The sequence below is a fragment of the Mercenaria mercenaria genome, chromosome 2, assembly GCF_021730395.1.
Source record: "Mercenaria mercenaria strain notata chromosome 2, MADL_Memer_1, whole genome shotgun sequence".
Taxonomy (NCBI): Eukaryota; Metazoa; Mollusca; class Bivalvia; order Venerida; family Veneridae; genus Mercenaria; species Mercenaria mercenaria.
The window spans coordinates 49,945,661-49,968,160 of NC_069362.1; the positions used below are offsets into that span (position 1 = coordinate 49,945,661).

At 33.5% G+C, this 22,500-nt stretch overlaps 2 protein-coding genes across 3 annotated transcripts; one reads left to right on the forward strand and one right to left on the reverse strand.

The window, feature by feature from the left end:
- The first annotated feature begins 1,037 nt into the window (after positions 1-1,037).
- Positions 1,038-13,496, forward strand: LOC123563851 (uncharacterized). 2 transcript variants are annotated; one of them, XM_053536564.1, is made up of 14 exons: positions 1,038-1,308; positions 1,476-1,735; positions 1,882-2,060; positions 2,191-2,288; positions 2,816-3,097; positions 4,458-4,616; positions 5,123-5,163; positions 5,410-5,504; positions 5,763-5,949; positions 6,178-6,261; positions 8,967-9,035; positions 9,827-9,969; positions 12,280-12,394; positions 12,616-13,496. In XM_053536564.1, the coding sequence occupies exons 5-14, from the start codon at positions 3,042-3,044 to the stop codon at positions 12,759-12,761; spliced, it is 1,095 nt and encodes a 364-aa protein (XP_053392539.1). In that variant the 5' UTR covers positions 1,038-1,308; positions 1,476-1,735; positions 1,882-2,060; positions 2,191-2,288; positions 2,816-3,041; the 3' UTR covers positions 12,762-13,496. The 2 variants fall into 2 exon arrangements, with proteins under 2 accessions (XP_053392539.1, XP_053392540.1); XM_053536565.1 differs by having other exon boundaries at positions 2,197-2,288.
- A 2,796-nt stretch (positions 13,497-16,292) lies between these two features.
- LOC128555111 (uncharacterized) lies at positions 16,293-22,500 on the reverse strand. The gene is made up of 2 exons (XM_053536566.1): positions 22,049-22,500; positions 16,293-19,951 (listed from the first exon to the last, which is right to left on the reverse strand). Exon 2 carries the CDS (start codon positions 19,884-19,886, stop codon positions 17,415-17,417), a length of 2,472 nt encoding a protein of 823 aa, XP_053392541.1. The 5' UTR covers positions 19,887-19,951; positions 22,049-22,500; the 3' UTR covers positions 16,293-17,414.

The following is a 22,500-nucleotide window of genomic DNA, read 5'->3' on the forward strand; positions in this document are numbered from 1 at the left end:
CTGCAGTAGTTCGTAGTGTTTTAACAATGGAATATTTACTGTCAAATCTGTGAACATAATGCAAACATAAATGTTACGGTAATAAATCATTCTGCAGTACTTCTTTCAAATTGCTTAAATTTCTTCCACCGGTCTTTAAGATCAATTCTGAGCCCTTCAATGGCCTTTAGTCAATAAATTATTCACCGTATAGATAAATGAAATATAAGTCGAGATAGATGTTAGGTTTTTAAACTTCTCATTTCATGTCATTGATCTTTATCAGGTTTACGTTATATTCTACACATCAGGGAAGATGAACCAAACAGTATTAAGGGGCATTACTTTGATAATTGCTTCACTGTTGTAACATGCATAACATATAAACATCTGGAGCTTGAAACATCGAAACACTTCATGTTAATCACAAGTACAACTGAAAGAGATTATATACCCTCTTAACTTAGTTACCTTGACGATTGTCTAGCTTAATTCATAAAGTAAGCCCGCCCGCTTAGCTCAGTAGGTAAGAGCGTTGGTCTACGGATCGCGGGGTCGCGAGTTCGATCCTCGGCGGGCGTATGTTCTCCGTGACTATTTGATAAACGACATTGTGTCTGAAATCATTAGTCCTCCACCTCTGATAATTCTGGGGGAAGTTGGCAGTTACTTGCGAGAACAGTTTGTACTGGTACAAAACCCAGGAACACTGGTTAGGTTAACTGCCCGCCGTTACATGACTGAAATACTGTTGAAAAACGGCGTTAAACCCAAAACAAACAAACAAATAATTCATAAAGTATACTTGACGTACGTCACAATATGTACGTTGGAAAGCCATACATTGATGTTTAGCAAATTCAAGGTCACATGTTGTTCAGAAATATACCATTGTATTGTTCATAATAATTCCATTTCAACGCATTTGAATAGTGAAACTATGTTGTGTAGGTAAAACAATGTGACAGGTTATTCATGATCATGATAACAATTATAGTTCAGGTTTTTTATGTTTGCTGTACTGAATATGCAAGGACAAATAAAGGACAAAATCATGTTAATGTATCTGATGCCTTACTAGATTTTATTTTCTCTATGATATTATGCAATGAATGGACATATTCGAGTATGAAAGCGATAACCTTTACACCCAACGCAATATAAATAGGATACCGCTGTAAGAACACGAATCAAAGACGCACCAATATGAATTTAATCGAGAAAGCGGCTATTTCTTGCCTTTTATTATCTCTACTTGTATCAGTATGTTACTGTTCGCATTTTCGTGGAGCTATGATCTTCTGGAAACAAAATTTGGATGGCATTTCTGTATGTATACATTTCAACATCTTTAAGTTTTTCATTTCGTCATTACCATTTTATACATTTAAAAAGAGAAAGTATTTCAATAACTACGTTTGTTTTGTTATTGCTCTTTAAATAAATCGTAAATATGTTGTAAACAATGAAGTATTATTTTTGTGAAATATTTTTAGATTGACATAGATAACCGTCAGTCCTGGAGGAGAACTTCCCAAATTCCGGAATGTAACGAGACGACTATGGCTCAAGGCTTTAACTATTCGGAAGGTTCTTTAACACAAAAACGTCCGTACTTTGGTTTTTCCTACAGCTCTTTTAATGCCCCATTTGAATACGAATGTACAGATTACAGCATAAAAGAGGACTGGCAGTCGGGACGGGGACATATCTCTTTTGTACCAAATAATACAAGTACAAGCTGGTATGAAATGGAGTAGGTATTATTCTCGTTTTTAGAAAACAACAATTAACCTTTTCCATCTTTATTCAGATATTATTTATGTAAGTTCTAATTCTCTTCCTCCTTATATTATGTACGAATACGTTTTGATTTCCATTTCTATCTAAACATTTTCACAGATTTTCTGGGTGTTGTTGGATTGGCACGTTATTGTATGGTTCGGGATCCTGGGAGCTGATTGTAAGGATGAACACCACGGTTCGAAAGGACACTATGAGAATGAATGCTTCTCCTAGGATTGATTTTCCTCCTATAGTCCGACTTCAGTACGGGTGCAACCACACGATTCAGTTACCAGGTAGTATAATATTTCATGTGTGAAGTTTGAAAAATAATTGACTCAACTTACATTTTACGCAACAAATATTACCCTTTTTACATATACAAAATTACCTCTGAAGCACATTGGTTTCTTTTGCTCACATTAGTTTCAGATGAGGATGGTGACATAGTTAAATGCCGTTGGGCAACCAGTTTAGAAGCCGCTGGCATTAGTAATGCATTTCCAAACGCTAAAATTGAACAGGTATGTATTTTATTGCCATCAAAGTTTAGTATGCAACAAATTTAATCTACAATAGGGAAAAGAAAAATGACCCCAATATGTGCAGCTGTGCAGCTGAAATTATGGGCCCCTTTCACGATTCTACTTTTCGTTTCGGTAGGATATGTTTTATGGTTTTTTTTTTGCCCTTCCCTCTATCTGAACTTCCCGTCTGTAATCGTAATCATACGTAAATTTGCAGTATAACGTATTGTAGTGCTACCAGAAATGTTTTGTGTAAATTGTGAACATGTGTACATATGCATATTGATTTATAATCCATTATTTAAGAAGGGTCCATGATAATGTGTAATACCTGTAATGTATAGATGTTTGCTTTGTGTTTTGTTTTTCATCTAGTCATCAATGTTTTTTATATTTTGCAATGTGCTTCAGTATATCGCACCTACATGGGCGGAAATATAGATATTGAATTGAATTTAATTATATATACTCCTAAATTATGCATTATTGTTCAAGTAAAAATTGCATTATGCTGGTATTAACAGGACACGTGTACAATAAAATATACAGCTATATACACAGCAGGTCTGTACGCTGTTGCCGTGCAGATAGAAGATTACAACTATAACATATCATCCAAGCCATTAAGTTCCATACCATTACAGTTTCTAGTATCTGTAGAACAAAAATGCCAGAAATTGCAGCACTTTCGAGCGCGAACGTCCGAAATTTGTCGGATTAACACTGCCAGATAAAGCCTGTGTCGGTGTAATGAATGGTACAGATTTCAATACTAATATAACAATTCAAAGTGGATCAGATAACAGGTAATTCATCTTAATTAATACACATGCACGAGAAAGGTTAAAAAATAAGTAGTCTGTCTATATTTTTTATCAAGTTATATGCAATATAGTAAAATGCTATCATTATAACTTGTAACCATTGCAACCAAAAAAGAATAACAGCTGACTCGGTTTGACTGAGTTTGTTCATGAAAAGTAATAAAATGTGCAACACCTGTTATGCCCTCTAGCATAGGCTTAGGCGGAACTCTGTTACGCATCTATTGAACGGACTCCATGATCCCAAAGGACCAGAAAATATTCCAACACTGAATCCAAGTACGGGGAGACTTTTTACAGCCGCCACACGGCACTTGAAGATTGCTGTTGTGATAGTTAATAAATCTGTAAAAAGATCCTTAGACAGAATGCAACCAAAAAGATAATTGCAGATCACTTGATGATCTGTCATGAAGGAAATAAATGCTACATCTCTCACGCCCCCTAGCACCGGCTTAGGGGCAACTCTATACTCTAAAACAACACAAGACCATAAAACAGTAAATTAAAGAGCAATTAAAAAAATCATTTATGCACAAATAGGTATCAATATTGATCATTGCTAAAAGTTTGAATAAATCATATGAAATAATGAATGAAGAATTCAGGTCACAAGCTTTTCTCTATACAGCATATAGAGTGCCAGCTATATTGCAAAAAGGCGTTCCATAAATGCGATAAGCCAATCGTGTATCGGTAAAAAAAATTCACGTGAAATCACCCAATCTCCATGTGCTACACTACTTGTTGCTGGTAATAAACAACGATTTCTCTAGAAAATATCAAATATCTATAAAATAATACATCTATGAATATCTGTTTTTATGACGGGAACAAGTGTAAAAAGTATTTTAGGTTAACATGTCACCCATATTTTCTGCATATTTTCTGCAGCTTAACTTTATCAATGACCGCATGATCTGCGTTACCACGTCCATCCTTGTTCTTGTTATACTATCATTACTATTAAATACAAAATGTTAAAAAAAACTTGTGTGACGTGTAAAACTATGGGCACGACGTTTACTGTGAACCTAGAATTGATTTCCCGCTTTTTAATCACAAACGATATCACAATATTGCCGCTAGCTAAATATAAAACATTAAGATCACTGCAGAGAAGCGAAATTCATAGTCTTGGAAATGTCATTGACAGAAAAAAAAAACCCACAAAATTTGCCGTCGTAAATATTTGTATGTTTACAGCAAACTTGATTAATGTCACAGTGAACATTAATATCATAGCAGTTTCCAAAATTCATTGCTAGATGTGTGGTCTGTTGAATGTAATAAAAGATTTCTGCCTGTACCATAGACATATATTCAAATTCTCAAATTTCAGTATATCTGAAGTGAATACGATTTCTCCAGTAGGATTGATAAAGTCTTCACTAGCTTTGTCTAACTTGACCGGCAACTGGCATATCAGTGTGAAATGGAACCCCAATAAGACTGACACTGTCAATAACGTGTTTTGCTTCACGGCCGTTGACGATAGTGGGTAAGTTTCTGCGATGCATTTCTTGGCATGATATTATATTGGGTTCAAAGGTACGTTTAATATACGCAGAAACCATACTAAACGCACGTAATACAATCTGATTTAAACTACATGTATTTTATTTCCTTTTTTAAAGTTATCATTGCAGCGTTCAAGAGGTCTATTATTCACATACCTCAGGTAGTGTGGTAGTACGTTGTTTAGATACATTGAAATGTTTTAGATATGACATCAGTTTACGACACATGTTTCATAACTGAACATACAAAACAAATCGGTAGGTGGTTGACATGAAAATGAAATATCTTTTCTTTTCCAAAAATACCCTCATAGACATACAATGTATTTATTTTGTCTTCTTCTTTTATGCCATAAATTAAATATACTCCAAACTCCTACTTTTGTTGTGAAATTTAAAAACGTTGTTTAAGTGTTTTAATAATAACGTAATATGAATAGATTTAACCATTGATAATTCTATACTTCTTCTGGATATTTTTCTGTAGTCTATCCAGTGATCAGAGGTGCATAACATTGCTCGCAGGAGGTAAGGTATCTTTAGATGATCTATATATAGATACAAAATAATTGTATTTCAATCAAACAAATATGTAAATTTAAATACCTTCTAATCACAAACAAACTTTTAAATGATACAAAATTTCTTAAAATATGATTTTGTTCGTTATGTACATTTTAACACAAGTATACCGTTACAAACGAATCAACGAATGCAGTATTTCTATGAATGTTTGAATAGTTAGTCTTTTAGTCAAAGCATATTCTCTTACAGTCCCGCCAGCAAACATCATCGCGAGTTCAAAACTACCAGCCAGTCATGTCGTTCCAATATCTCAAAGAGTGTGGTCAATCAAGTTCGACCAAGAGGTTTTTAATTTGTGTTTGTACTTAAAAGTGACTATAAAGATTTTTATCACAAAGTTTATGCTGGTTATTTATCTGAATTACTATTAATTTCTTATTAGGTAATTTGTGCATTTAGCTTCTCTTAACATAATTACTTGATAGACATCCGCTTCTGTTAACATATTCAATTGATGAACATATGATATCTAACTATAATTTATATCAGGTTTGATATATATATATATGTATACCGTTTCATTTGAAATGTTAATAATGTAGTCTAAACAAACGACGAAATCGGCATATATCTACTTATATCATTCCAACGGAACACTTGTGGAGACAATAGATGTTTCCAAATCACCTGGTATTACATACTCCTTTTCTACAAACACAACTGGACTGCAGTTTACTACAAGAACCGAGTTACAGCCTGGAGAAAATTACTATTTTCTATTTGGTCAAGGTAAATAAATATTCACTGTCTGTCTGTCTACAAACATATTTTGTTAAAACTTCAAACAAAAAGTAAAGTTTTTAACATTCAGTTAATGAAAAGTATTTTTTGATCAGCTTTTTTTGGGGTGCTTTAAGTATATTACAGTCGTTGGCTTTCAAGAAGTAGATGTTGTTGGCAAGCCTTAAGAAGAAAGTCCTATCTAAGTTACTGTTTAGTCCATGATATTTATTCAAGGTCTGGTGCAGGGAAAAAGTTACTGTGGTGCCGAGTCAAAGTCTATTTTGGACCCTAACTTCTGGACATTTTCTACACCAAAGGGTCTGTACTGTTCACTATACATATTACGTTATGTTGATTGCATTTGTTCAGGCTATGTTGTAGTGCGTTGCATAAATCTGACTAATAATCAACTTTATTGAAATCAAAATGTATGCATTTTAGCTTACTATAATTACTTGACCTTAATTGAAAAGGCGTTTGGGTGTAAACATTGCTGTTATATTTTGTTGTCCTTTGTATTGAATTTTACAATAGAATTCCCCTAGCCGATACCAGGGGGCGTGACGAATGTTGCACATTTAATTACCTCTTATGAAAAGACTCAGTCAAGCCGAGTCTGCTATTTTTGTCTGGTTGCGTTCTAAGCTTCCAAAGATCTTCTTATAAATATTAATTATCGCTGCTGTATACTCCCCGTACTTTGACTTTGGCACGGAGTGCACTCCTGTATACTGTAATAAAATTCCGATTAAGCTTGGGGGCGTGCGAGATATTGTGTATTGAACAGACGCAATCAACCCGACTCTACAAGTGTATTGCTTGGTTCTGTTCTCTGCTCTTAAAGGATCTTCTTTCTTCATATTTAACAAACTATGTAAGTGAAGTGCTAAACACTCACTGAGTCTCTTTGTTATTGTATTCAAAATAACTGATATATGAAAGTCATTTCTATTTTACTAAATAAAACATACATGAGTGTCTTTGTAGACAAATGTTTAGATTTTAAAAACTACTACATCGTGATCAACCTGTTAAAATACTGCATATTTCATTATTGTAGAGACTGATCACAGGTTCATTAATGTTATCTGTTATCAGTTTTTCGGCGACGCCGTCTAAATTCGTTTTCGTTACCTATGCCACGTGACTTCAGTTTGCAAATCAAACTACTTGATAACGCATTATAGATAATTTATCAAAATGGAAGATTTATGCAACACTCTGCCTGATTGGACGAGAGTGTCAATTTCTTCCACTCTGTTGATTGTGCTACGCTGAGTGAAATGTAGACAAAGCGTTTATCCCAAACGACGCTGTTCACAGTTTTAAAGCTAACTTTGGCTCAGTATATTTAGCAAGAATATTGATATATCTCAAAATGATAACTAAAGTAAGTTTAATAAATATGATAAAAACCTGTTCAAATACCAACATATATCAAATTAAAGAAAGAGCTGAATACGGTCTGCGTATCACATGAATAAGGGTGTGATAAGAGTCTTTTATGTAGAGAAGTGCTTTTTAAAAGATTTTCCTTGTTACAATTGTCGTCTGTATATGAAAAGGTTTCTTGCTTTTGTGACTTATTCGGATTGCATATTAAAATGAGTACTTGTTTGCTTTGAATATTTGTTATAAATTATTTAACTGATTTATTATATATGAATATTTTTCTTTAGTATGGTATGCAAATATTGAACTCAGTTAAAATCTGTTTTATTATATATATGCTATATAATGACTGAATCTCATTACACTGAAATGAAGGTACGCTGCATACAGTTTATCTATGTGATATGACTACGGTCAAACTTTGCTTATGAAACAGAAATATTGAAATAATTACAATTGTATGTTTTGCTTGACCTTCACCTTTTTATAGGTGTGACGTCATTGTCCAAGGATTCATGAATAGCGAATATGCATTTGTTAAAGCGGGATCAGTTGGCCTATTTTAGAAATAAATAAAAATAATAAATAAAAAAATCCTTTAATTGATTTTTTCTCATGTATTCTAATCAAACTTGATTTGTAGCATCTTTATTAGGCCCGCAGCCAACTTTGTTCAGCTGGGACATTTAACCCCTTTTAGGGGCTGCTAGAGCTAAAACTAGAAATGCCTTTATACAGCGTCTCATGAACAGCTTTGTGGATCTTTGTCATACTTGGTCTGGAGCATCATTATAAGGTCCTCTTCCAAATTTATTTATATAGGAACTTGGGCCCTATTAGGGACCGCTATAGCTAAAAGTAGATATGCCTTTCTTCGCATTAAACACTAAAATGTAATGGATTTTTATCAAACTCGATGTGTAACAATATCGTAAGGTCTCCTGCTATTTTGTTACAAATGGGGATAGGGACCAATTTAGCTAAAAATATAAACACGTTTAATGACCTCTTCTCATGAACCGCTTCATGAATCTTCATCAAACTACTGCTGTAATTATTCGTCTAAGGATAAACGAAACAAAATTGCAACCCTACGAAACCTTTGCGAAAAATTAAAAGAGAGCCATTTAAATTGTTCAAGTGCGGTGTTTAGTTTTTGCAATTTGAAAAATGTTAGATGAATGTTAAATGAAAAATTCATAAACTTCTTTCCTTATTACAATTCGCCGACCATCATTTTTAAAGATATTTCTTGTTATAAATACAATTCGAATCATGTTTCGCATCCTCGTTTTCCATTGAGTTCTCCAACCTGTTTCTGGATTTGGTACTAAGTAACCGTCTGTATTCCATTGTATAATACTCAATATTCCAAAACTGCTTTTCACAACACATTCTCGGCACCAAGTATCAGTACAGTATCAGTAGAATAAAACAATGAAAGGCGCTCATTTTGACTTATTATTTCAGTATCTATGTATCAGCAATACTTTTCCTAAAAAAAATTTAATAGAATCGCAATTAATAGTATCAACCTAGAAATTCAAAATAACCTTAAATTACACTATACTACCAATGTCAACGTGGAATTGATAGAATACAAGTGCATTATTTTCACTTGAACATTTCAGATGTTGACGTTCGTTGTTACAAAGGATACACCTTGATCCCATGTGAAAAATCCTTTCTAACCTGTGAAGGTATGTTTTATTCTGTTATTGCAGAGACTTTGTTCAGAAAATGACAAGACTAAGAAAATGAGAATAGAAGTAGGTGCTTAGATCAAGCGCATTTGACATCTTTTTGACTCCTGTATTTTTTTTTTCACAATAATCAAAAAAAACTCCACAACGAAGCAGTCACGCCCACTTAACAGCTAACTTTCATTGCAAGAAAAGATTTTAGTGACTTCTGTACAATGGCGGTTTCTGATAGATACAGTTTACGCGCCAACACAAAAACAATCGTCTCTTTAACGCCATTTCAGTGTCTAACAGTTTGTTCAAGCTGAAGATAAAATTTTCATGTTTGCATGTCTTCAAGCATGATCATGTTTACATCAGGAGTTTTAATATGATGACCTTTTCAACTAAATCACTTTAGTCTCAATATGATGACCATTTCAACTAAAACACTTTAGACCTTTTCTGCTCCCCGAAAGGGTAAGCTTATACATCGCCGATTCGGCTGTGCGTCCGTCCGTCCCGCATTCGTGTCCGAAGTATTTCTCAGTAAACTTTCACTTTTTTGCCAACTAAAATATGCAGGTTAATATCCAGAAAATTCAGTTATTTGAGAGACGTGTGTAAACGTTAGCCCAGGCGCACGTTAAGGGATTTGCTGAAACAAATGCAAAATTTTGCATGATCTTTGAACGCATACAAAGGCATTGAACTGACTTTAAAAAAAATGTCCTATAGTTTAATCATAAACATTTATTTATATTCCGAAACAGTGTATTGAAGAGGTCATATAACTTTCTAATTTCCAGATGACTGGAGCTTTAACAATCCCTGTAACAAGGTCAATACGCTCGCTGGTCACACAAAGATCCCCCATCCGGCATTAGTCGACACATTTCTGGTATGTGACTTCTCTGGCAAGACGTATATAGCTCACTGTCCACCTGGTGAGGTAATTATCTGTTTGTTTCATAACCGCTCAATAACATACTCAAATCAAATTAAACAGTTTGCTTTAATTTTCCTTTGTTGCGTTTTATTCTTACAAAGGATCACAACATGCCGTGTGGCGGCCGTAAAAAGTCTTATCAAACTTAAATGCTACAATATCTGTATAATATAACTTCATGCTAGGGAGCATGAAAGGTGCTTACAATTTTTTTTTACCTCTCATGAACAGCCTCAGTCGTCAAACTAAGTATAGTATTACTTTGCTTTGATACGTTCGATTATATTAGAAAATGTCAACTATGTATTATACAGTATAGTAATCTATTGTCCCTTCCATTGATAACTTGTTACCTCTACCGTTGTTTTTTTTTTAATTAGCAAATGTCATATCTCTTGCTACTGATATCATATCATCAGCAAATCATCACTTAGTCTAACTAATGATATCTCGCCGCTTCCCCGCCTTTATTTATCCCCCCACCAAAGGTGAAGGGGATATTAGAAATGCTCTCCGTCCGTGCGTCCGTCTGTCCGTCCGTCCGTCCGTCCGTGCGTCCGCAACGATCTTTGTCCGGACCATAACTCCAAAAGTACTTGAGGGATTTTCTTCAAACTTCATACACTGATAGAACACATGGGGAGGAAGTGCAGTGTGCAAGAACAATAACTCTACCTTGCCTATTTTTTGAGTTATTCCCCTTTATCTTATTTTCTTAAAAAATTTTGTCCGGAGCATAACTCCAAAAGTACTGGAGGGATTTTCTTCAAACTTCATACACTGATAGAACACATTGGGAGGAAGTGCAGTGTGCAAGAACAATAACTCTACCTTGCCTATTTTTTGAGTTATTCCCCTTTATCATATTTTCTTAAAACATTTTGTCCGGAGCATAACCCCAAAAGTACTGGAGGGATTTTCTTCAAACTTCATACACTGATAGAACACATTGGGAGGAAGTGCAGTGTGCAAGAACAATAACTCTACCTTGCCTATTTTTTGAGTTATTCCCCTTTATCATATTTTCTTAAAAAAGTTTGTCCGGAGCATATCTTCTTCATGCATGGAGGGATTTTGATATATCTTGGCACAAATGTTTACCACCACGAGGCGGAGTGTCATACGCAAGAACCAGGTCCCTAGATCTAAGGTCAAGGTCACACTTAGAGGTCAAAGGATACAAGAATAAAAACCTTGTCTGGAGCATTTCTTCTTCATGCATTGAGGGATTTTGATATAACTTGGCACAAATGTTCACCACCACGAGACGGAGTGTCATGCGCAAGATCCAGGTCACTAGGCCTAAGGTCAAGGTCACACTTAGAGGCCAAAGGTCAGATACAAGAATGACTTTGTCCGAAGCATTTCTTCTTCATGCATAGAGGGATTTTGATGTAACTTGGCACAATTATACACCATCATGAGACTAAGTGTCATGCGCAGTTCCCTTCTTTAGAATTACTTCCCTTTGTTGTTACTTTAAATAGCTTTTATTGTAACTTTTTCATTACTAGTCGTAGGGAAAAATCGAGACCACTTTTCTGTAGTACAACAAACATGCTAAATCCAATTTTGAGGTGTATTTTGACCAGTCTCTTCCTGATAAAGATTTTTGTGTGGACTTGCAATTTTTTTTTTTTTTTTTTTTTTTTTTTTTTTTTTAAAGATTAACTTCCCTTAGTTGTTACTATAAATAACTTATATTGTAACATTTTTATAATTGACCCTAGGGAAAAAACAAGACCACTTTTCTGTGGTACAGCATAGATGTTACTCTCCAGTTTTAGGTGTATTTTATTAATTTTATTATATATAAGGTATCTCTACCTAGTAAGGAGTTTTTTTTGTGGACTTTAAAAAACAAAAGACTTACAATGTTTAAACTAAACAACCACAAAATTAACATTCCATTTGCAAATACAGCTGCTAGATAAAGAAATTTGATTTGACGGGCATATATGTGACATTCTGGCACTCTTGTTCCCTGTTAGTTTTCCATTCCTTCCTTTTACAGTAGCCATATAGAAAAACATCATAGCTATACTCTTCATGAAAATAATAAAATTTAGCAGTAAACCACCTCACTACTGACTTATTCTTTCTTCCACATCTTAAAACCCCTGATGCGGACCACATCCTTCAATTATGATATGCCCGGTGGGGGGATTAGCCATGTCTGACATGGCTCTTGTTGAAACATGATATACTTAAGTATATTTGTGTAAAAGATGACAAATCTAGGTAAGGAAAACCACCTTAGTCAAGTGATTATTGTTCTTATGTCCGTTTTCGTAATTTATATAATTTATCTAGATTTTTCACGCTGAGTGTTCAGAGTGTGCTCCAAGCGAGGTCGTTTCTTCTGTAAGTTGTAGAACCGAAGCAAAAGATGTGGAAAACCCGTGTAATTCTCAAAGTATCATGACAGGTATTTCTTTAAAAAGATTTCAGTATACATCAATCGATCAGTCAACCAATCAATCAGTTAGTCACCGATGATTTAATATCATAATACATTGAATAGAATGTACTTAATATTGTGCTCATGATAATACTTTCATTTCAAACGTGTGCTTTTTAGATCTATAACTGGATATATTTTTCCGTTTTCTTCCATTTCTTTTGTAATTGTTAGTATTCAATTTTCAGGGAAACGGTTTTTCTCGTACCCTGGCAACACCGCTAAATTCATCTTCTGTGATGTTTGGGGTTTCCCTTGGGAACAACAATGCCAGACTGGCTATCTTTGGGACGACATTAAGAAGATTTGTGTTCAAAAGAATAAAACAAAATAATAAAAGTGTCCGCACTAGATTATTTGCTGAGTATTAATCAAAACGGAGTTATCAAATAATTAATTCCTTATTTTGTTTGTTTCCTATTTCATTTTACAAGTCGAAAATTTTCATAATTTCCTTTACAAAGAATAACATACGCAATTCGCTAAAATGGAAGGCAACACAACAGTGTGTCATGTGATTCTTCATTATATTATTATCAGTGAGTCTCGAGTTTAGATAAACAGTTGACATCTTTTCATATATTTATTTTCTTTAATAAACCATATTATAGCGATTTGAAAGATTAGATTGCAATAAGTACAGCTCCTGAAATTAACTGTCACGGATACATCAGCCTCTTCATTCTTCCGGCTATGTCACGTACTTTAACATATATGTCTGGATAAAGGCGGATCCGCGGGGGAGGGGGTGCCTGTGCCGGAGTTGGAGGGAAAGCTGACAATCAAATTAAAAAGCCATCAATTTTGTCAAAATTTACAAATTCAGAAGATGACATTGCGTCAAATATTCATGCTCAGACAATGTAAAATAAACACCAGACTGCATCATTTGAAGTATACTTGCCAAGTCAGAATATATTTACAGGAAATCGATTTTTGCCTACAGCTAAAATGCTTTAATTACGTGACATCCAATTTTAAAAGAGCAAATATGATGTACCACAGTTCCAAACAAAATTCTTTTAAGGTAATAGCTGTGAAAGAATGTGTAAAAATGTTATTGAATTTATTTTGTTTCTGTTTTTACGGTCAAATGATAATTAGCCTGATGATACAAAAATATAAAAACAATGATCCACCGTCAGTTCAGCATAGCGGATTGATAGCAAGAAATGCTTCAGACGAGTACGAGAAACGTTTGTACTGGACACGCTCTGCTTTTGAAACTGACAATATAAATAGAATAAAATGTATATGAAGATCTTTTGGAAGCATAAAGTGCAACCAAGCAAAATAATAGCAGACTCGGTTTGACTGAGTCTGTTCATGACATGTAATGAAATGTGCAACACCTCTTACGCCCCCTGACATTGGCTTAAGCGGAATTCAATTTGTGAGCTTGTTCTAAAGCAATATTTAGCATTTCACTCTTGGTTTCTTCTCGGTAAATGTCTATTCACAGTCATGTATCTGTGATCACATGCATCTGTTGGCTCTAAACTTCAAAATCTCTCTATAGCTTTCGCCAAAACCTTTAAAACTTTTCATTATGTAATGAATACAAACATAACCGTACGACATATTCTGATGTCAGTATACCTAAACATATAGCAATTCTGGACAAAAGCAAAATACATAAAAGAAAATGATACAATACATATACCAAAAGATGCAAGCAAAAATAGGATATTATATCGACGACATTTCATAACGCCTTCTCTGTCTTGGAAGAAAGTAGAATAATGAATGAGAAATGATTTCAACACAATAAAAACAGTTTATAGCATAAAATTCAATAAAGCAGAATATGATATAAAATGGCAAACAAATAAAATTTGAAATGATTGCAACAAACACACAAGGCAATGTATGAGCCACTGTTGAGAACATAACATATTTTTCCATCTATGGTAGAACATTTCGAAGAACTGACCCCAAAAGTACTAATTCCAAACTGGAGAGGAAATATTTAATCAGGCTTAGAACATTCCATAATAGTATTTCCCAGAAAACTGTTTAAAATAAACCATCCTTTGTTTCTGTTTTAGAATATTCAATTTTATGATATTGAGCCACTGTCAAAAAACGTAGTGTTTTGAGTTTTTGTTAACCAACCCCCTGGCATAAGCTCTAAATGAGATGGCGACGTGTTTGATTTTCGAGAAATAATTTCATATCACCGCTAGATACTTTGTCACATTAAAACTGATATTCTTCTGATTTTTGCGACCAATAGAAATCAAGTATTTAGAACAGCAAACATCAGAAAACATACGTATTAAACAATTTTACATGTTCCCCCAATCCCTTTCATTGCATGCACATCAGTTTTGATAATTTTTTTGTCAGTTTTTTGTTCAAATTCACTTTATTTAACTTTCAAGATTCAAGTAAAGTTTTATTTGTTACTAAATAAGATTTTTCAACTTTTACTAACGCACAGGAACCGTTCGTTTTAAATGAATTAACTGAGCAGTATAAAAAACAATATTAGATATATACTACAATGTTTTTCCTCGAAGTCGATGAGAATCTAGGAGCAAGAGTTTAAACACGCTGTTAAATTCATTGTACAGGGAAGAAAATGGACCATAATTTTAAACATGTTTTTTTCGTCCCCTGATGATTTTGTTATAACTTGTATATGTTTCAATACCACAAACTGACTTTCAAGGTGAAAACGATATGTATGCGTGCTTATTTCTTAAGGTTTGATAACACCAACAAAATTCATATTTTTGTGTATGTAAATTACAAACATAACGACATAAATGTTATAAAACATCCACAAATTGACATGCATCATCTATTTATTGTCTTGTTTGTTATGATGAACCCAGTGACATTACGCATGAAATTAACGATTTTACAATTGCTATTCAATTTGAGGTCTGATCAAGTTAAATCTATTTAAAAGTCAAAACATCAAACCTGTGGCTAATCTAATGAAAACAGATCTAGCGGGTAGAAATATATATGAAATATATCAAACTCCATTTTTAAAACTAAATTATAACATAAAAATATGTAATGCTGATACGCACTTGATTTTTGATAAAAATATCTCTGACCCCTACCACCGGACAAAACAGTATTTTTTTCTTGCAAAAACTTTGCACAGAATAATATTACTTCGATAGTCTGTGTATTATTTCAATAAGATAAAAATAAAGATACAAGAGATTCTCATTTTTACAATATGATTCCAGATATGCTTAAATATCCTTGAAAATCACCATAGCAATTTATAAAAATGATGTCAAGCAAATAGTCTTTGACCAAGTGTTCCAACATGTTGTTTTTTGTGGTTTTTTTTTGTATTTTCATTTATTATTTCCGAACAAGGAACCTCCGCGGTTGTTGTCACTGATTTCAAATCACTTGCCCACCGATATCGGTTCTTGTCTCGCTTGGGTCATATAATTCTTCATGTTAGGAAGCCATCTAGCTGGCTTAAGAAGGCGAGAAGTTCTACCAAAATAATGCTCGGAGGGACACATCGGGTCTTCTACCACCATGAAAAGCTTGGAAGTCACCACGAGACCTAAAACTGTGTCTGTGTGACCAAAAAACAACAACAAATATGTTCTGATTGAGTAGGATAGTGAATTTGATATTAAAATTAAAGCTTAGAAATTATTTTGTCGCGTAAGTATTTCAGTAATCAAATGTTGATAGCACCACAGTATAGCTATAGGATTATAATTATATAATTATCAATGCATTGAAAACTCGAAGAAAGAGTATATATAATTCTAAAATTAAATAAAAGTTATCTAAGTCGCGTATATAGGGTATCATTCAGTCACTAATTTATGGAAAGTTGGGTCGTCCTTCCTTTTTTCGTTTATATTATTGATAGTTTTATGTTCACGGGGTCGAAGTTTTCATTCTAGATATAAGTTTGACGGTAAGATTTTAGCTGCACAAAACTATCAGAAAGTGTGGCCCATTAGTAATATTCATGTTCAGTTTTCATGTGTAACAACTTTTTCTTTCTATGATTTGACGGTGTTTGATTTTTTACAATATATTGACCTTAGCGTTTCTCATGTGTGTATTACTTTCCACGAAAAGGCCGTATACTGTCTATTTTTAGTAACCGCTTTTATGAAAAACAGCATCAACTAAAGAACGAAATTCCTGTTCAAATTATGTGGAAAAAATATGAAAACACAATGAAAAATGCAAGTTTATTTCTATTATTTTACAATATTATTTCTATCTAAATTCAGAAAGAACATGTTTTAGCACAAGAACATACATTTGTAATTCTATTTTTTTTTTTTTTTTTTGAATGATTTAAATGTTCTACATAATTACTAACCATGACAGGAATCTCGAAAATGCACTTTTCTAAATCCGGTTGCATTCTCGTGGTGGAAAATAGATATGAGACACTGATAATGGTAATAATGGTAGTTTTATATTGCCCGACAAAAAAATAATAAATAAAACGTTTTGAATATATGCGATTATAAAATATTGGTACCAAATTTCTGAAATAATAATATCCTTCTGAAGCAACATAGAGTCAAAAGAACTTGTTCATAAACGCAACTCTTTGTTACCTACACTACAATCACATAAACATAAATATGTATTTCACACATAACACACATATAAACAAAATATATCAATAATATATACACTACAGATAATATACACTACAGACTAAGCTATATTATATTCCATGAGGAGAATGTAGTATAGTCCTTGTATCAAGTATAATCTGAAACCTATATTTATGCAGATACATTCATGAAAAAATACACAATCTTTGACAAGACATTTTCACAATGTATGCTTCTACCAATGAAGTAGTGCAAGAAGTCCAAATTAAAAAGTTCTCTTGAATAGAGTCAAAATAAGCCAAAATTAAACAAGCAGTCAATGCAAAACGTTGCTGCGGATGATCGCTTTATATAGTTTTGTCGTGGTATACATGTAGGCGCATTTTCGACACTGATATCACTCTATCTTTTTATTAATCAGAATCCATACTTCGTAGAGTTTCGTAATCAGAACTTTGTGAAAGTAAAATACTCTGTTCGTCGTCGTCAGAACTGCTGATATTTCTGTTTCTGACATAATCAGCAATAGTTCGCAATAACTTTTGTTGCAACTTCCTACGTGTCTGATACCTGATATTTTGTAAGCACATCATTTTTATTATTTTCGGTAACGCACATATAAACAATACTGTAAACACGTGAGTCACGAGTGATAACTCTTGGAATTTATCGAACGTTATGAGTAACTCAACTGATATTGTCAAGATAGTTATCACTGAGGTAAACTTCAGTATCGTTATCAACACTTGGTTTCTCCTAGGTAAATGCCGATCTACAATCTTGTAGAAGAGATCTCTCTTTATGCCATATTTGGTTCGAATATCTTTGATCTCTTCTAGACCCGTTTCAGAGTCGTCAATATGTTTCTGTTGGAACTTTTCACAAGCCTCTACGCTCAATTTCAAAAGTTCTCTATAGCTGTCACCAAAAGCATTAAAACTTTCCGTTAGGTAATACAAAGCCATGAACACAAGGACCAAATATCCGTATGAAAGTTTAGGATACGCGATAATGCCGCTGTATGTGAACATTACAATTTTTGACAAAAACCAAAATCCATCAAAGAAAAGAACGCAGTACATATACCAAGAGATGCTAAACAGAATTAACATTGGAAGAAGCAGGACATATTGGAGACATTTCATAACACATCCTTTGTTTTGGAAAAAGGTAGTGTAGTGAATAACAAATGATTTCAACATAACGAAAAAACAGTTTATAACTGGGAAAGCGTAGTACAATATGCCAAATAGCAATTCCAGGAGACAAAATATTATATAAAATGGCAAACAAACAAAATATGAAATAACTGTTGCGAACACACTATGCAATTTACCAGCAATTGTTGAGAATATGACAGTTTTCCATCTAAGGTAGAACATTTTGATCGACTTTCCCCAAAACTGCTTATGTAATAACATAAATATATGAACAAGAAAAAGTTTGTGTAGTTTTGTATACCCTTTATGATTCCTAACACTTATACCGGACAGTTTTTCTTTGAGTTTCAGCGGCATTCTCGTCAAGAAGATAAATTTCTTTACGCGTGTTGGGAGACCAGTCGCTACAAAATCTTCTAGATTTGGTGGAAATACGATTAATAGAAAACCAAATGATAGATAAATTGTTATAGCAACAAGTGGACCTCCAAAAAAGTATAAAAACTGTTTTCTTGACTCACTAAGTCCAGCTATTATTGAACTGAATCCAAGAAGAGCGCCTTTCTTCACTGCATCGGTCATAAAATCCTTTGCATAAATGTAATCCACCAAAACGTGGATGGTTGAAAGAGTTAAAGGTAGAATGAGGATCCATAAACGTAATGCTCGTGATATTATTGCCCCGCTTAGATCCAAACCATATAAAGGCGAACACAGCGTAGACAAAAATGTGATATGATTCGAAGCTTTTAAAGAAATAAAAGTATTCCTATTTTTCTTATTTCTGTCATTTTTGACAAAATGGGTTGTTTCATTATATACATCCATTGATAAAGATCTACGTCTTTCCATTTCCATGTTTTCAGATATTGTCTTAACGTTCATTCCAAGTTTTGTCAACAAAAGTGGATAGAGTGCAAAACAGATTTCTCCTATCAGTGTCGGCAAAATCCACCAGAGTGCGCCAAACTTATAATCTTCTAAGTCACACTGGACTATTCGTGTCTTGTCTGTGAAATCAATAAAAAATTTGCAGCAGTTATATTCAATTGTTTGGACTGTACATATCGCACTCATGCACGCTCTATAGACGAACATCGAGTGTATCCATGAACGTTTGTTGTAGCACCAATAGCTAGAATTGTACATGTCATGTTGTGAAGCTATTTGTGACGTCATGTTTCCCAATGCCTTTCCAATAAGTAAGTCCGTTTCCTTCAGACCGATTGTCAGATTACTACATTCGCCTGTCTTCTTGATATCAACAGAAAACTTTTCATTGAGGGTATGAGCCCACAGTAACCCAAATGACAAATAACCAAAGTCTCCTGGTAGGTTAAGATACTGGCGTGCCCCGTTCACTCCTTTATATGTCCATATCCAGTCATTCTTGGTAATGACCATTTTTGTTTCATTTAAACTGAAGTTTAAAAAATTCAGTTTAAAATAAACAAAGTTGTAACGATATCTTAATACATCGTGAGTAAACTGATTTTTCGACTCGTCCATCACTTGAAGTGTACACGGTTCCGTCTTTAAATCACCACGTGTCTCATATACCATAGCACTGCTGTGATTGGCGGCTGTTAGGTTCTTTATAGGAAGTTTTCTATTTGAATCTCCTTTATGATTTTCCGTCGTCGGAAGATATATTGATTCTACAAGAACTATGAAGGTAAATATAGTTATGGTGATTGGAGAATGCATTTTGTCAAACTGTTGCATCCACTGCCAATATTTTCTTTTTTGTCAAACCAGAACTTCCTTATTCAGATGTTTGTACTTTAATTCTGAAATTTGAAATATATATTCGTATTTTTGTATTCAGGTAACTTCAATTAAAGTAAACCTCTTTGACTGATAAAACATTAAACTTGAACTCGTTCTTCAAGTCAAAATACGCAATTCTACTGAATGATCCATTTTTTCGGTAACAAGGTTTACCCCTGATCTATCTTTAAACATAAATTAACACCGTTGATGTAATCTTATCATCATTATAAAGATCTCCAATTCTGGAATAGGGAATTCAAATTTCCCAAATATCTTTATTTATTTTGAATTTATCGTAAAAAATGATTTCGTGAGATATTTCCATTGTATATTACAGTCATCTTTGACACCTAAATTAAAGAAAAGGTCAATTTTGATTTTATTTTCAAGTGGAATGTTTTCAAGATATCTTAGTTAGTAAATGAGTAATGATAATTACGCAAAGATTACCCCAAAAAGTAAAAAAAAAAAAGTTACTTTTCCTGATTTTATGAAATGAGAAATAATACATTTTGGCCATAAATTAGAGAACAGTAAAGACATTTTGAAAATTCAAAAAGATCCCACTAACACTCTAATGAGATACAGTTTATATCTGTATCTTGCACTTTGCGAAAAAGTCCATGTAGGCCGGTTAAACAAAATGTCAGAACCTCAAACTAATTCCAACATGAAGTTTTATTGTTTTAGTTAAGTATACAATACAGGAAAAAGTCCTTAAAAGAAATCCAAGCCAAACTCTGAAAATAAGGCGATATTTAATGGCAGCTTCCTCTAGATTTTAATTTCACAACTTTGCAAATTTTTCTACAATGAAATCAAATAAACAAAATATTAGTATCATTTTTTATTCGTATGGATACATTGCATAATTAAGCATTCAAAATCGTAAATAATTTTCGTAACTGTATATGAATTTCGAGCAAATACTGTTATTACAGCACCCCACCCATCTGCAGTAATATTGTGAATGCATTTTGTTTCACGAATCCCCTATGAATGTTTCTTTCTTGTTTCTGACTTCGAGATAGACATGTTTGGTATTAAAACCTTTTAACTCCAATGCCGACGAGTCTGTTTAAGAAATGTGTATGTATAAATTTGGTTAGAAATTCTGTTCTGAATTTTGACACCTATTTTCTGAATTTTGACACCCCAATGCTTTATGACAAAGATGGTAAAACACTAAAGGTATGCTACCAGTAAGTGCTAGAGATCTTAAAATATATTTTTCTGATATTTAAAAAACACATTTATGCTGTAATTTACCAGTAGAAGAACAATACAGCATATGGTACACAGTAACGGCCACAATAAATATTAGATATAGACGTTACTTCAGAATTCCAGATGCAATATCTTAAAAATTAAGGACTTTTTTCTGTGTTTCATTTCCTTACATACTACTTATTCCACACCCAAAAAAAATGTTTATGTTGGAATTAGTTCAACCCTAAAAGTTAAAATGGCCAGCCAAATGTGGCGGATTGTATTGATCAGACAGTAAAAGTAAAATTCCACTGACATCAGACCTGAAATATAAAGGCACTATACATTCTATTTCCTACCCCGAGGCAGTTCATCCAAATCATTTTCTGTAACGTTGACGAAAGCAGGGTGCCTGCGATATGAAATATCGAGACAACTGTTAATGGTGCACGATAAAAGATAAATTACCATTTGATATATATGCATACTAAGTAATAGCTATATACCGAACTGTGCGTTTTAGAGGAGAAATGCGCGATTGAAACGAGTTTTCATGACCATGGTTCTTGTAGCATACCTAACGGTAGAGTATAAGATATGTCAAGATATACAAAAAGTTAAGTTTGATTCTGTTCACCGCAAAAGATAACAAGCCATTAATAACTGAAAAAGTACATTTAATAATTACTGATTGTGCCTGGCAGGAAACCGATTGAGCCTGGCAGGAAAAATGATAACATGATTTTAATCTTCTGACGGTATTAACATCAAATAGTTAAGACAATGATTAATCGCACTGCCCTGAATGTTTACAAACAAAAACACTATTTGTTAGGGAATTTTAAGTGGACAGTATTTAATACGTATTATCTATATTTAGATTTTAAACGTTTCAATGTCATTACCTGAATAAAAGTTATAATATATTCCTCGTTCACCATGCGCAAATAAACGAATGACCTAACAAAAAATATAAATATGCCTGGATTTTGACGGGGAATTTATTTAATTTTCACTCTTATCTCACTATGACCTGACCTACTTCATTTTTCTTCCGGCTGCACAATTGAATGGCTTTTGGGGGCAACTTAATAAATTATGTTTTATCAACCTATTCATCTTTTTAAAAGCATTTTAAAGATAATGAGGTCCACATTTTCCAGATATTGCAAAAAATTAAGCCACGAGTATTAAAAAATGGGAAGTGTAGAAGTATGGGAAAAACTGTTTTAAATGCTAAGTACTACATTTTTTCTTTCTGTAATGCGTTAATAAACGATCAAACAATGCAAACAGTATATGAAATCCATGAGAAGATCTTTTGAAAGCATAGAACGCTAACAAGTCATATAACAGT

Excerpts from the sequence above, each read along its gene's own strand:
- LOC123563851 (XM_053536564.1), top strand. The coding sequence starts at position 3,042 with ATGAATGGTACAGATTTCAATACTAATATAACAATTCAAAGTGGATCA. Across the intron at positions 3,098-4,457 it reads CAAAGTGGATCAGATAACAG|TATATCTGAAGTGAATACGA; the intron begins GTAATTCATCTT and ends CTCAAATTTCAG. Across the intron at positions 4,617-5,122 it reads ACGGCCGTTGACGATAGTGG|TCTATCCAGTGATCAGAGGT; the intron begins GTAAGTTTCTGC and ends ATTTTTCTGTAG.
- LOC128555111 (XM_053536566.1), bottom strand. The coding sequence starts at position 19,886 with ATGCAACAGTTTGACAAAATGCATTCTCCAATCACCATAACTATATTT.